Genomic DNA, 12500 nt, shown 5'->3' with positions numbered 1-12500 from the left:
CCATTTTCGTTACAAAAGAGCCACTGAGGAACCTTTTTTATGTGTATTGGTTTCTTACAAAACATCTTTAGTTGCTTGCAGGTTGCTCCGGGTAAATCAGGTGCTAATGTCGCTGATTATGGACACAGTCTCGTGGGAGTTGTAGTTTTAGAGCTGCTACTCTTGTAGTTTGTCTGTATTTGTGTTTTCTTGGAAGGACACTTTTACCTGAACAGCGGTAACAGCGCATTTCCTGGAGGCAACTTTACTGCTGCAGCCTCAAAGGGTGTAAAGTTGCCTCTTTCTCCGCTTTTATCCCTCTCTCTCCTTTTCTGTGAGCCATTCAGCGTGACGGAGCGTGAAAGGTCAGAGAGGTTATGTGTGTGTGTGTGTGTGTGTGTGTGTGTGGCTGTGAGTGAGTGATGGCAGGGCGGAGTCAGACGGTGGTGAATCCAGTGGTTCCTGCGGTAACGCTCACCCACTTTCCTCAGATCTCAGCGTGGAGGAAATGATGTCATGTGTCAGAAGTGATGTTTAATAACAAGTGCAGGCAGAACGAGGGAGTATTCTCAGCTCTAGACGAGCCGATGAACAGACTAACAGGCACTGGGGATGGGACGATTTTGTAACATGATATCAGAGGCTAAAATCATCACAGCACTGTTAAAATACACTGAACACACTTAAAGATTCACCCCAAAATCTGTTGCTTATCTTGTTAGCTCGTGTTTCTGGTCATATTAAGCATAATTCATCTTATAAAATGATTTAAAAGACTAAATTAGACTAAATTCTCGCTTCACTGGAATCTTCCCTCTAAAAATAATGACTGTTAGAGTATTTTCTGCGGAAGTCTAGACAGGCAGTCAGCTGCGGCCATCATTTTCTGGTCTGTTATCTTGACATCACGACTTAATTGTGTTGTGATCTCAAGATAACAACTTTTGTTATCTTGAGATCACGGGACACTTGTTATCTTGAGATTACAACTTAAATAACAAGCTTTGTTGTCTCGACACCACAAGACAATTGAGTTGTGATCTCAAGAGAAAAACTTTATCTTAAGATCACAAGACAGTTAAGTTGTTACAGTATCTTGAGATCATGGCTTAGATATCTGGTGATCTGAAGATAAGATAGAGAGCAATCTTCACATGGCAGCAGCTGCCGTTTTTTAAATGATAGCTGTCGTTTTCAAAAATGTTGTCTTAAGTTTTAAGTGGGGAAATTGAACCTACTAACACAGAGCTTGTGACCTGCCTGTACATCCATGGGTTCAACCAGTCTGAGGCCACTTGAGCTTCAAGCCAAAAAGGATGTTCTGGTCTTCTTGGCAAAAAAAAAACGAAACAGGTCTGAACCTTAATTTATAGAAACCAATCAAAATTCACAATATTAGTCATTTACTCCAGCCCACCAATGTCTGGAGGACTAGAGATCGGTTCTCTGTTCTCTGGCTCGAGAACTGCTTTCACTCTTGACCAGACACACCAAACACAGAACAAGCAGACCTGGATCTGGAAAAGATCTAGTGTGATCATCCTCCGATTTCTGGTGATGTCACCCTGCATCTGCGGGCATGAAATACTCAGAAGAGAGTGTTTTGATTGCGTTCATCATGATAATAGTATCAGATATTATATACCAGACTTTTTTTACATTAAGCTTCTCATATTCCCTTATTCTTCAACTGCCTTCCTGCAATCTGAGGATTATAAACTCATGAGCTCCTTCATTTTAATGAGCAGATTCCTCCACCACACTCAGCATTAATCTGCAGCTCACTGTTCAGGACCGCAGTCTCAGGGTCTGATGGGAAAATTCACACTTTCTAAATGAGCTTTGTGTGTCAGTGACCCTCAGCTGCACTTTTCCTTCATCACCTCCTCCTCCTCCATCTTCCTCTGATGTTCTCCATCTTCTCGGTCTTCTCTTTTGTCTCCAACGCTTCCTCTTCTTGTTCTTCTTCCTTCTTCTTCTTTTTATTGTTGTTCTTCCTCCTCTGCCTCTTCGTCTTCTCGATCTCAAACCCTATTTTTTCTTCTCCTTCTTATTCTTCTACCTTTTTTCTCTGTCTGTCTCCCTCCATCTTCTCGGGCTTGTTTTCTCCCTTTTCTCTGTCCACTTCTTCTGCTGAGGTCTCTGAAGCTACTGTCCATGTCGTTTATTGTCCATTGGTGACACGTAGGGCTGAATGATTTGGGTGAAATGTTTAAAGCTGAACGTGGCGTTCCAGACATCCAGTTAGTCGTGGTTGTGACGTCATGTGGGTGTTTGGTTGCGTCTGATGGATTAAAGCAGTTTGAACACTGAAGATTTTCAGTATAAAAAAATAATTAATCGCTCAGCTCTAGTAAAACACAGAGCCATGCATGTGTGGAGGAGTGTCTTTAATCATTCTTCTCCTTCTCTCTCCCTCTCTCTCTCTCTCTCTCTCTTTCACTTTCTCTGTCTCTCTCTGTCTCTCCCTCTCTCTCTGTCTCTCCCTCTCTCTCTGTCTCTCTCTCTCTCTCTTTCTCTTTCTCTCTCTCTCTCTCTCTCTCTCTTTCGCTTTCTCTCTCTCTCTCTGTCTCTCCCTCTCTCTCTGTCTCTCTCTCTCTCTCTCTCTCTCTCTCTCTCTCTCTCTCTGTCTCTCTCTGTCTCTCTCTCTTTCTCTCCCTCTCTCTCTCTTTCTCTTTCTCTGTCTCTCTCTGTCTCTCTCTCTCTTTCTCTTTCTCTCTCTCTCTCTTTCTCTTTCTCTCTCTCTCTCTTTCTCTCTCCCCCTTTCTCTCTCTCTCTCTCTTTCTCTCTCTCAGTTGGGATGACAGCAGTTCAGTCAGCAGTGGAATCAGTGATACAATCGACACTGATGACATCAACACCAGCTCCTCCATCAGCTCCTACGCCAACACACCTGCAGCTCCACGCAAACACCTCAACGGCCAGGTGAGGAACTAGCACAGCAGGTATTGAGGAGCTCATGATGAGCTGTTAAAGGTACAGCATCCTTCAGATCAAATTCCCGCAGCTCAGCTAACACTTTCCCCAGTCGCCCACGCAGACGTTTAAAGACAAACCCACGGCCAAAATGGGGCACCAGTGGTTCGTGATGAAACAAAGCCAGTGAGATGAGGCTAACTGGCCCTGATTCATCAGCAGCGCTGATGTTTCTGAGTGAAATAAAACCTTTAAAAGCCTAAACATCCACAGGCCTGTGGGATAAACGTCTGCATCTGGTTTAATATCTAAATCTGTCATTAATCTTCATTAAAGGTTAAACATAGCGCCGAGTCTAGACCAGCCAGGCCGCTAATGCTCTCAGGAGTCAGACTCGTTCTTCACGTCGGCTCTGTTAATGTTGGCCAGCCACGAGATTCCTTCTGTTTAAGGTGGACAGACACCTTCCTATAATAGAAGGAAAAGAAATAAAGTGAGAGTTTGATTAATTAGGTCTGAACTTAAACCAAAACAGTGAAGCAACAAAAATACCAGGGAAGAAATCAGGAAAAGTGCACATTTATCAAAGCTGTGGAAGTTGTTAGCTTTGTTCTCGCCCTTTCTTCACTGGCGTTCAGGAGTTTGGGATGAATAAATCAATACAATCAATAAATATGTTCAGAATAATAAACAGAGCTGTAGATTTAAAGTTGTCAGTGAAGTTATAATAAAATGGATTTAAAACGTTTTCAGTAACACGCTCTTAAAAACCCAAATGGTTCTCTGCATGGTGAAGTGGTTCTTCAGATTGAGAATGTGTTGTGTATGGTTCTCTATAGAACTTTTTTGAAAATGGTCCCATATAGCACCAAAATTTGTTTTACAATCCGGTAACTTGTTACTTCAAATTCAGTGAACTTAAATTTTTAAGGCAACCAGGTTACTAACTTTTTAGTATTGCTCTGGAGCGTCAAAGCTAATATATCTAGAACCACAGAGCAGTTGTATATCTAGAACACAGTTAGCATTGTTAAATACGTGAGCTTTAGGCACCCAGCATGGCTCAGCCGATCAGCTGCGTTTCAGGGTAACAGGAAACTGGATAAATCTGATTTTTACTAAACTATTGCTTTATATTCAGAAACAGTGACCACCCCCCCCTCCACAGTGCCCCCCTCACCCCACCCCCACAGTGCCCCCCTCACCCCACCCCCACAGTGCCCCCCTCACCCCACCCCCACAGTGCCCCCCTCACCCCACCCCCACAGTGCCCCCCTCTAAACGCTGAACGGTGATGAATCCGTTCCCTTCATAGAGACCAAAGTTAATATTTGAACAGGCCTGAGGTCATTCAGACTCAACTGGCCGCCCCTCCGGCCCCCCACAGAACAAACAGCCCGTTTAGGAAGCCCCTCAGTTTAAGCTGAATTCCACACTAATAAACACAAAGTTAACCTGACCAGCGTAAACACTTTAACTGCACTGCAGAGTGATATGAGAAAACCTGAGCAGGGGGAAAACAGAACACACACAAGGCCTGCGTTTGTCCACTTAATGGTGACCTTTGACCTCATGCCATATTAAAGACATGTGTCTCCATGGATATAGTTACCAAGAGTAACAAAGACCCCCTCAGAGGACCACTGACGATGGTCAACCCAGACCTGTACTCACTTAGAGGGGCAGTCATAGGCTGGAGGTTAGGGAACCAGCCTTGTGACCGGAAGGTCGCCGGTTCGATCCCCAGAGCCGACAGCACATGACTGAGGTGTCCCAACTGCTCCCCGGGCGCTGCGGATTGGGCTGCCCACCGCTCCGGGCAAGTGTGCTCACTGCCCCCTAGTGTGTGTGTGTTCACTAGTGTGTATGAGGTGTTTCACTGCACGGATGGGTTAAATGTGGAGGTCAAATTTCCCTGATGTGGGACTAATAAGTGTCACTTAATATTAATAATAATATTCATTAATAAACTTACACTCACCAAAAACGTTATCACCTTTTAGACATGCTGCTGTTCCATCATCTCACTGAATATGAATATTTCATTTAAAACTGCATCACCACAGTTCTGGAAAGTATCGCCGTGGATACGGTTTAAAACGAAGGATTAAAACCACGTAGTAATAACGTGATTAATAATTCATTTTGTATTCATTATTTGTTAAGCACATTATGTAAATTAAGTGCTGGTGCCCCATTGGTGGATTTTTAGCTGTTCCATGCTGTTGGTGCACTGTTCTGTTCTCCTGTTTTAGCTGTTCTGTTCTTCCACTGGTAGATTTTCATCCATACTGTTCTACTATTGGTGAAATTGTAGCTGTTTCATTTACCTGTTGGTGAATTTTTAACCATACTGTTTTCATATTGCTGCAAATTTAGTTGTTCCATTCTCCAATTGGTGAATTTTTAGCTCTTCTGTTCTCCTATTGGTAGATTTATAGGTCTCCTGCTCTCCTGTTGGTGGATTTTTGTTGTTGTTTTGTTGGATGTTGTTTTGTTGGATGTTTGTTATAAATTTCTGTAAGTCCCCGTACAGAAAGGCTTTTTTTTTAATCCCCCCCAACAACATCAAAGAGGAAGAAAAAAACCCCCACAGTATCAGAACTGTATACATACAGGTGGTGATCTTGTCTGTTCAGAAATATAATTAGTTTATGAATATGAAATCAGGCCTAAGGGGTGTGACATATTTAACCCATTTTTCCCAACCTGTTGGTGGATGTATTGCCATGTGCTGAGCCTCACATTCAGTCATTTTTCTCCGAAGTCTCGGTCCCTGGCGCAGGAACATTTCATTATAAATGACTTTTGTCTGTAACAGCATTGATGTGGGAAAAACCCCAAAATATAAACCTGTCTTATAATCCAGGACACAGAGTCAAAGTGTTTTTTTGGTTGTGTTTTTATGCACAGTCTAAAACTGACACAGAGAAACACTCGTCGGTCGAACGTAACTCCACCTGGTCGGGCGACGAGGTCAAAAGGTCAGACGGCGGCTCGGACAGCGGAGTGAAGATGGAGTCCAGCTCAAAGTGGCGCCGGAACCCTTCAGACGTGTCAGACGAGTCGGATAAGGGCGGCTCCGGGAGGAAGGGCATGTCCATCTCACAGACCGGCTCCTGGAGGAGGGGCATGAGCGCACAGGTGGGCGTGACCACGCCCAGGACGAAAAGTACTGCTGTTACCACGGGAACGGGAATACTGAAAACACACGGGACAGGTGAGGGTGATCACTTCGAGTTCAGCACAGTAATGCTGATAAATGAAAACTGGTAACCAACAATAATGCTTTAGTATCTGATGACCACTGAGCATTCTTTAACCCTAGGTGGATTATTGATCATTTGTTCTGCATCTCCTCCTTTACTGACACTCCTGTTCTTCTGTTTTAGCTAAAACAGATGATGCTAAAGTCTCAGAGAAAGGCCGTCTGTCTCCACGGCCCAATGGAGCCAATTGTAATCCCTCAGATGCAGGCCGGAATGGCTCTGACTCCACCTCCTCTACCCTCTCTGACTCCGCCCCTTCTACCCGCTCTGACTCCGCCCCCTCATCGTCCACCCGTGCGCCCACCAGCGGCAGCTCCTTCGGCTTCAAGAAACCGTGCTCATCTGGGCCAGTTCCCGTCACCGCAGTAACTACCTCTGGCATCGCCATGGTGACAGCCAGCGGGGCGACCATCACCAGCGGCTCAGCCACCCTGGGAAAGATCCCCAAATCTGCCGCTCTGGTGGTGGGGGCAGGCAGAGAGAGGTCTGGCCTGAAGGGGGCGCCAGAGGGCACTCTGGTAACCCAAGAAGATGGATACTTAGTTGCCAGGTCAACGCTGCAGTACCGCAGCCTCCCTCGGCCGTCACGCTCCGGTTCTGCCGCTCGCCATGGCAACCGCTCCTCCACCAGCAGCATCGAATCAGGACTGTGCACCCGAGCCCCTGCCCTAGTCGCCGTCACAGGCAATAAGACTCGAGAACCCACACCGAAGACCAACGGGAGCTTAACACCTGCCAACCAGACGGACAAGGAGAAGGGCGGAGCTTCAGAGATGGACAGCCTGAGGGCCAGTCCGATTGCGTCGAGCGGGGGGGCGGCGACTATTCCACAGACGGCGAGACAGGGCAAATACACAGAGGTGTCTTCACCTACACTGCGCAGGTAAACTCACACTCACCTCTGAGTGATACGGACAAATATCGCAATTTGTTTCCCGATATCATTCCATATCAGCATTTTTATCGGAATAATATTTTAATTGCGGATAAATTCTGAAATTCAGTTGTGATATTTGAGAATTATGTTGTTTTCATTATTCATCAATTCATACATTTCATTATTCATCAGCTTTGGCTGAAGCCCCTGCTTTAGGCAGGACGATGTGGTCAGAATTGTGGAAGAGCTATTACATTTACATTTCCAGCGTTTAGCAGACGTTCTGATCCAGAGAGGCTTACAGGAAGAGCTCAGTCTGTCTAGAGAAAGTCTCTCTGCTAGTGACCAGTAGGTCAGAGAGAAAGACGGTCCTGAGCTCAGATACTGATAGAAACTAAAGTCACTGTAGATACAGAGAGGAAAGGAGCAGAGCTGAACACAGAATAATACACTACAATACACTACAACACACTACAGTACACTACAACACACTACAGTACACTACAACACACTACAACACACTACAATACACTACATCACACTACAACACACTATAATACACTACAGTACAATACACTACAGTACACTACAGTAAACTACCCTACACAGTGCAAGATAATAAAATATAATATAGAAGTGCAGCTTATAACTCAGTGCTGATTTAAGTGCTGTGTAAAGAGACGGTCTTCAGTCTGCGTTTGAAGACCACGAGAGACTCTGCTGTTCGGACAGCCAGTGGGAGTTCGTTCCCCCACCTGGGCTCCAGTACAGAGAACGGTCTCCACGCTGGTCTTCCATGCGCCTTGAAGGACGGCGGGTCAAGCCGAGCTGTATTCAAAGCTCGAAGGGCTCGTGGTCCAGTTCGAGATTTCACCATTGAGCTATTGAGCTCCAAACGTGCAAAACTCGATAAAGGATATTAATTTTTTTTTTGAGCAGTTTATTTTTGATTATGAAGGTAAATCATTAGCTGGTTCCCAGTGTTGCTAGCGCTAGCTAACCTACCTTCCTTGATGTCACAGACAGGATGAGTGATGTTAGGTAGTTTCAGCATTTCGAGATCTTTAAATACGTGTCTGTTTAAGAAGTAAATAAACGGTGTCATCAACCTCAGTTACTGTGTTAAATGACATCCTTCTCAGTGTCCAGTGCTGTAGAGTGGGAGGTCCAGGTAAGGGCTCTGTGTTCCCGGTCCTTAAAGAAAAGCAGGACCTCACACGCTGCAGTTCACGAACCCATTTTAATGTACGCAGTTAGATTCACTGTTTTATAAGCTGATTCACTGTTAGGGTTTTATGTACCACATATAGCCACACATCTTTCCAGTAACCACCTGCCGTCACCTGGTCACAGAAGTTCTTTGATGCCAGTCTCAAGGGTCTCGTACACAAGCCATGATTTCGGTCCATAGCAAAAACCCACGCAGACATGGGGAGAACATGAGACCTCAACACATACGACTGTTCAGACGTAGTACAGAGCTAAACCAAAATAAATAAACGGTATTATTAAAATGGGAGCTACAGTGGTTGTTTTTGAAATTTAAGGGGTATATTTTAAAAACAGCATTTCACACACAATGTAAGTAATGGTTGCCTCTTATATAAGTTATATAAGTAAATATATATATATATACATACACACACACACACACACACACAGTACTGTGTGAAAGTTTTACGCATCTAAGCAAATTTTAAACAGTTGATCTCAGCAGTGAGTTTATCACAATATACATTAGAATAAAGTCGTATTCATAATTCAAATAAACAGAAAAACAATAAAAAATAACTAGAATTTCTTGGGTCCATATTTTTCCTGGACACCTTCACAGCCGCCACAGAGACTCGTTAATATCATCAATTACATCATGAGCTCAATTTACTGAGCACTGATTGGTCAAACCAGGAGCTGCTTTTTAACTACATATAATCCTGGACTTCCTCGAGGAGAGGCTTGGAGATGGGGAAACAAACACACTCACACACACGCACACACTAACATCCAGAACATCACTGTTTATATATATATATATATATTTATGTATAGAAAATCATTAATTAATATTCTATACATTTTGTTTATTCAAATATTAACACTTTTCTCAGTTGAAAACGTGTCTTTGGTGCCTAAGACTTTTGCACAGTACTGTATCTATATAAATAGATATAGATATAAACATATATATATATATATATATATATGCCCGCCCTCCTTGGCCTGTTCTTCCTCCTCTATCCTCCACCACCCCTTCCTCCTCAGTAGTAGAGATACACAGACTTCCTTGCTCGTTCCCTCCAGCTGAGACGACATGGTGCTGCGGCCCCTTTTCCCCATGTTTTTCCCTTCGGTAGAGCGTAGATGTCCGATGGGTTGAAATGAGCGCTGTTATGAATTACGGCTCCTCGCTCCTCTTTACTGCGATTAACCTTATCATTATTGTTGGGATTGTATTTGCCCAGGCCTCTGTCGAAGCCTGTCTAGATCCAGTTTACCCAGTTTACCCAGTCCAGATCTTCTCCTTCACTGTTATTCAGCCACGTGTTTGTTCCCTTCTCCAGCTTTTGTTCTGAAGCTTCCTTAATTGAGTTCCATTCATCTTGTGGAGATTCCTCTGTCCGGGTTTGTCAGGTGTTTATTTCGTCCTAGATGGATGAGTAGAAGAAGGAATGTGTTTATCTTCACTTTTAGATGCTCTTCCTCTGATCACACTCTTTACCTGTCGCTCTGTGATGACTCTGAGACACATCACACCTGTTCTGCGCTTTAATCTCCCTCAGCGTTCATCCACTGGGGTTTAAGGGTCTGAACAGCTGGACATTCACTCCAGCAGTGGAGTAAGAGTAACTTTGAAGTGAGATATGCTAACAAACGTTTTATTGGGTGATCTGTGGATTCTGGTTAATCTAGAGGTTTGATGCCACCAGAAAAGGCCATGAATCACTCAGACTCAGCCTTAGTATTCCTGTGCAGCTGCTTTTAAAGACTTTGCTTTCATGTCTGTAATACAAACAGTTTAATCTTCTCCTGAGTGCTCTGATATCTCTTTCACTCAAACTGAGGATCTGATGTGAGAGATCACAGTACCACAGCCAGTCCAGGCGTAATTTAATGTTTGTGCATCACCTGTTTTAAGAACAATCACATTATGACCCCGTATTAAAGGGCCCTTATCATCACTTTTATGAAACAATGTAGAATGTAAACAAAGTTTCAAAACATACCATCCACAGCCTCCATATATGGGAGTTAAACGACAAAAAGCCCAATTTGAGCTTGTTGTTTTTGTGATGTCATGAAAACAAACCTATTTTCATACATCCACAAGTTCATCCCACAGATTAGCCCCTCCCCCATTCATGCTAGCGAAGTTAAGCCCCACCCATTTAGTCTATAACAGTTTTACTCCACATAGGCTGGAGGTCAGGGAACTGGCCCTGTGACCGGAAGGTCGCCGGTTCGATCCCCAGCGCCGACAGTCCATGACTGAGGTGTCCTTGAGCAAGACACCCAACCTAAAGGCTCACTGCCCCCTAGTGTGTGTGTGTGTGTGCTCACTAGTGTGTATGTGGTGTTTCACTTCATGGATGGGTTAAATGTGGAGGTGAAATTTCTCCGTTTTGTGGGATTAAAAACTGTCACTTAAACTTAAATTTATTCATTTAGCTACACCCACTCAGACTACAGTAGTTTAGCTTCACCCAGTCAGATTACAGCAGTTTAGCTTCACCCAGTCAGATTACAGTAGTTTAGCTTCACCCAGTCAGATTACAGCAGTTTAGCTTCACCCAGTCAGATTACAGTAGTTTAGCTTCACCCAGTCAGATTACAGTAGTTTAGCTTCAGCCACTCAGACTACAGTAGTTTAGCTTCACCCACTCAGATTACAGCAGTTTAGCTTCACCCAGTCAGATTACAGTAGTTTAGCTTCAGCCACTCAGACTACAGTAGTTTAGCTTCACCCACTCAGATTACAGCAGTTTAGCTTCACCCACTCAGATTACAGTAGTTTAGCTTCAGCCACTCAGATTACAGCAGTTTAGCTTCACCCACTCAGATTACAGTAGTTTAGCTTCACCCACTCAGATTACAGCAGTTTAGCTTCACCCACTCAGATTACAGTAGTTTAGCTTCACCCAGTCAGATTACAGTAGTTTAGCTTCACCCACTCAGACTACAGTAGTTTAGCTTCACCCACTCAGATTACAGCAGTTTAGCTTCACCCACTCAGATTACAGTAGTTTAGCTTCACCCACTCAGACTACAGTAGTTTAGCTTCACCCACTCAGACTACAGTAATTTAGCTTCACCCACTCAGACTACAGTAGTTTAGCTTCACCCACTCAGATTACAGTAGTTTAGCTTCACCCACTCAGACTACAGTAATTTAGCTTCACCCACTCAGATTACAGCAGTTTAGCTTCACCCACTCAGACTACAGCAGTTTAGCTTCACCCACTCAGACTACAGCAGTTTAGCTTCACCCACTCAGATTACAGCAGTTTAGCTTCACCCAGTCAGACTACAGCAGTTTAGCTTCACCCACTCAGACTACAGCAGTTTAGCTTCACCCACTCAGACTACAGCTGTTTAGCTTCAGCCACTCAGATTACAGTAGTTTAGCTTCAGCCACTCAGATTACAGTAATTTAGCTTCACCCACTCAGATTACAGCAGTTTAGCTTCACCCAGTCAGACTACAGCAGTTTAGCTTCACCCACTCAGACTACAGCAGTTTAGCTTCAGCCACTCAGATTACAGCAGTTTAGCTTCACCCACTCAGACTACAGCAGTTTAGCTTCAGCCACTCAGATTACAGCAGTTTAGCTTCAGCCACTCAGATTACAGTAGTTTAGCTTCAGCCACTCAGATTACAGCAGTTTAGCTTCACCCATTCAGGAAACTCAGACTGAACTAATAAGGAGTGTTTTATCCTGAACTGCTTTTTGAATAATTAACAAACAGGGCAACCAATCAGAACAGAGCTCATTTACGTATATCAGTCTTAAAGACATGGTAATAAAAACAGTCTGTTTAATTCTAAGAGATAAGTGATAATTGGAAATTGGAAAATGACAATGAATTATGATACATATGAGACATACTATGATGGCACAGAACCCTGAACGAGCACTATGAGTGCAGAATATGGCCCCTTTAAGGCTGTTTCACTCGTCCAGCCAGTATACAGAGCAGAAAAAAGGCTTACATGGTCAACAGATCTGATTCTGAATGTAGCTTACTGCTTTGTTTGCAGACTCTTTGGTGGAAAGGCTAAGCAGGCCCCTGTGACCACAGCTGAGAGCCTGAAAAACTCTGTGGTCATCTCCAACCCTCATGCCACTCTCGGGCACCACACCCTGCCCTCTGGCGGGCTCCTGGACTCCAGCGGCGGCAGTGAGCAGGCTTCCAGTCCGGGGTCGGTGTACTCAGGGACGGGGACATGGGGGACCACCATTA

General features: G+C 44.2%; 1 protein-coding gene across 9 annotated transcripts in view; it reads left to right on the top strand.

Annotated features, from left to right (window-relative positions):
- nav2a (neuron navigator 2a) overlaps positions 1-12500 on the top strand; it is a 302183-nt gene that overhangs the window by 245710 nt on the left and 43973 nt on the right. For all 9 annotated transcript variants that reach the window (XM_037545218.1, XM_037545219.1, XM_037545214.1 and 6 more), the window contains 4 exons: positions 2775-2904; positions 5809-6115; positions 6288-7047; positions 12298-12500. The exon at positions 12298-12500 is cut by the window's right edge and continues 142 nt beyond it. In XM_037545218.1, coding sequence (XP_037401115.1) covers positions 2775-2904; positions 5809-6115; positions 6288-7047; positions 12298-12500 — 1400 coding nt within the window. The remainder of the gene's footprint in view (positions 1-2774; positions 2905-5808; positions 6116-6287; positions 7048-12297) is intronic.

The sequence above is a fragment of the Pygocentrus nattereri genome, chromosome 15 (genome assembly GCF_015220715.1).
Source record: "Pygocentrus nattereri isolate fPygNat1 chromosome 15, fPygNat1.pri, whole genome shotgun sequence".
Taxonomy (NCBI): Eukaryota; Metazoa; Chordata; class Actinopteri; order Characiformes; family Serrasalmidae; genus Pygocentrus; species Pygocentrus nattereri.
This window is presented reverse-complemented; position numbering and strand designations above follow the sequence as displayed.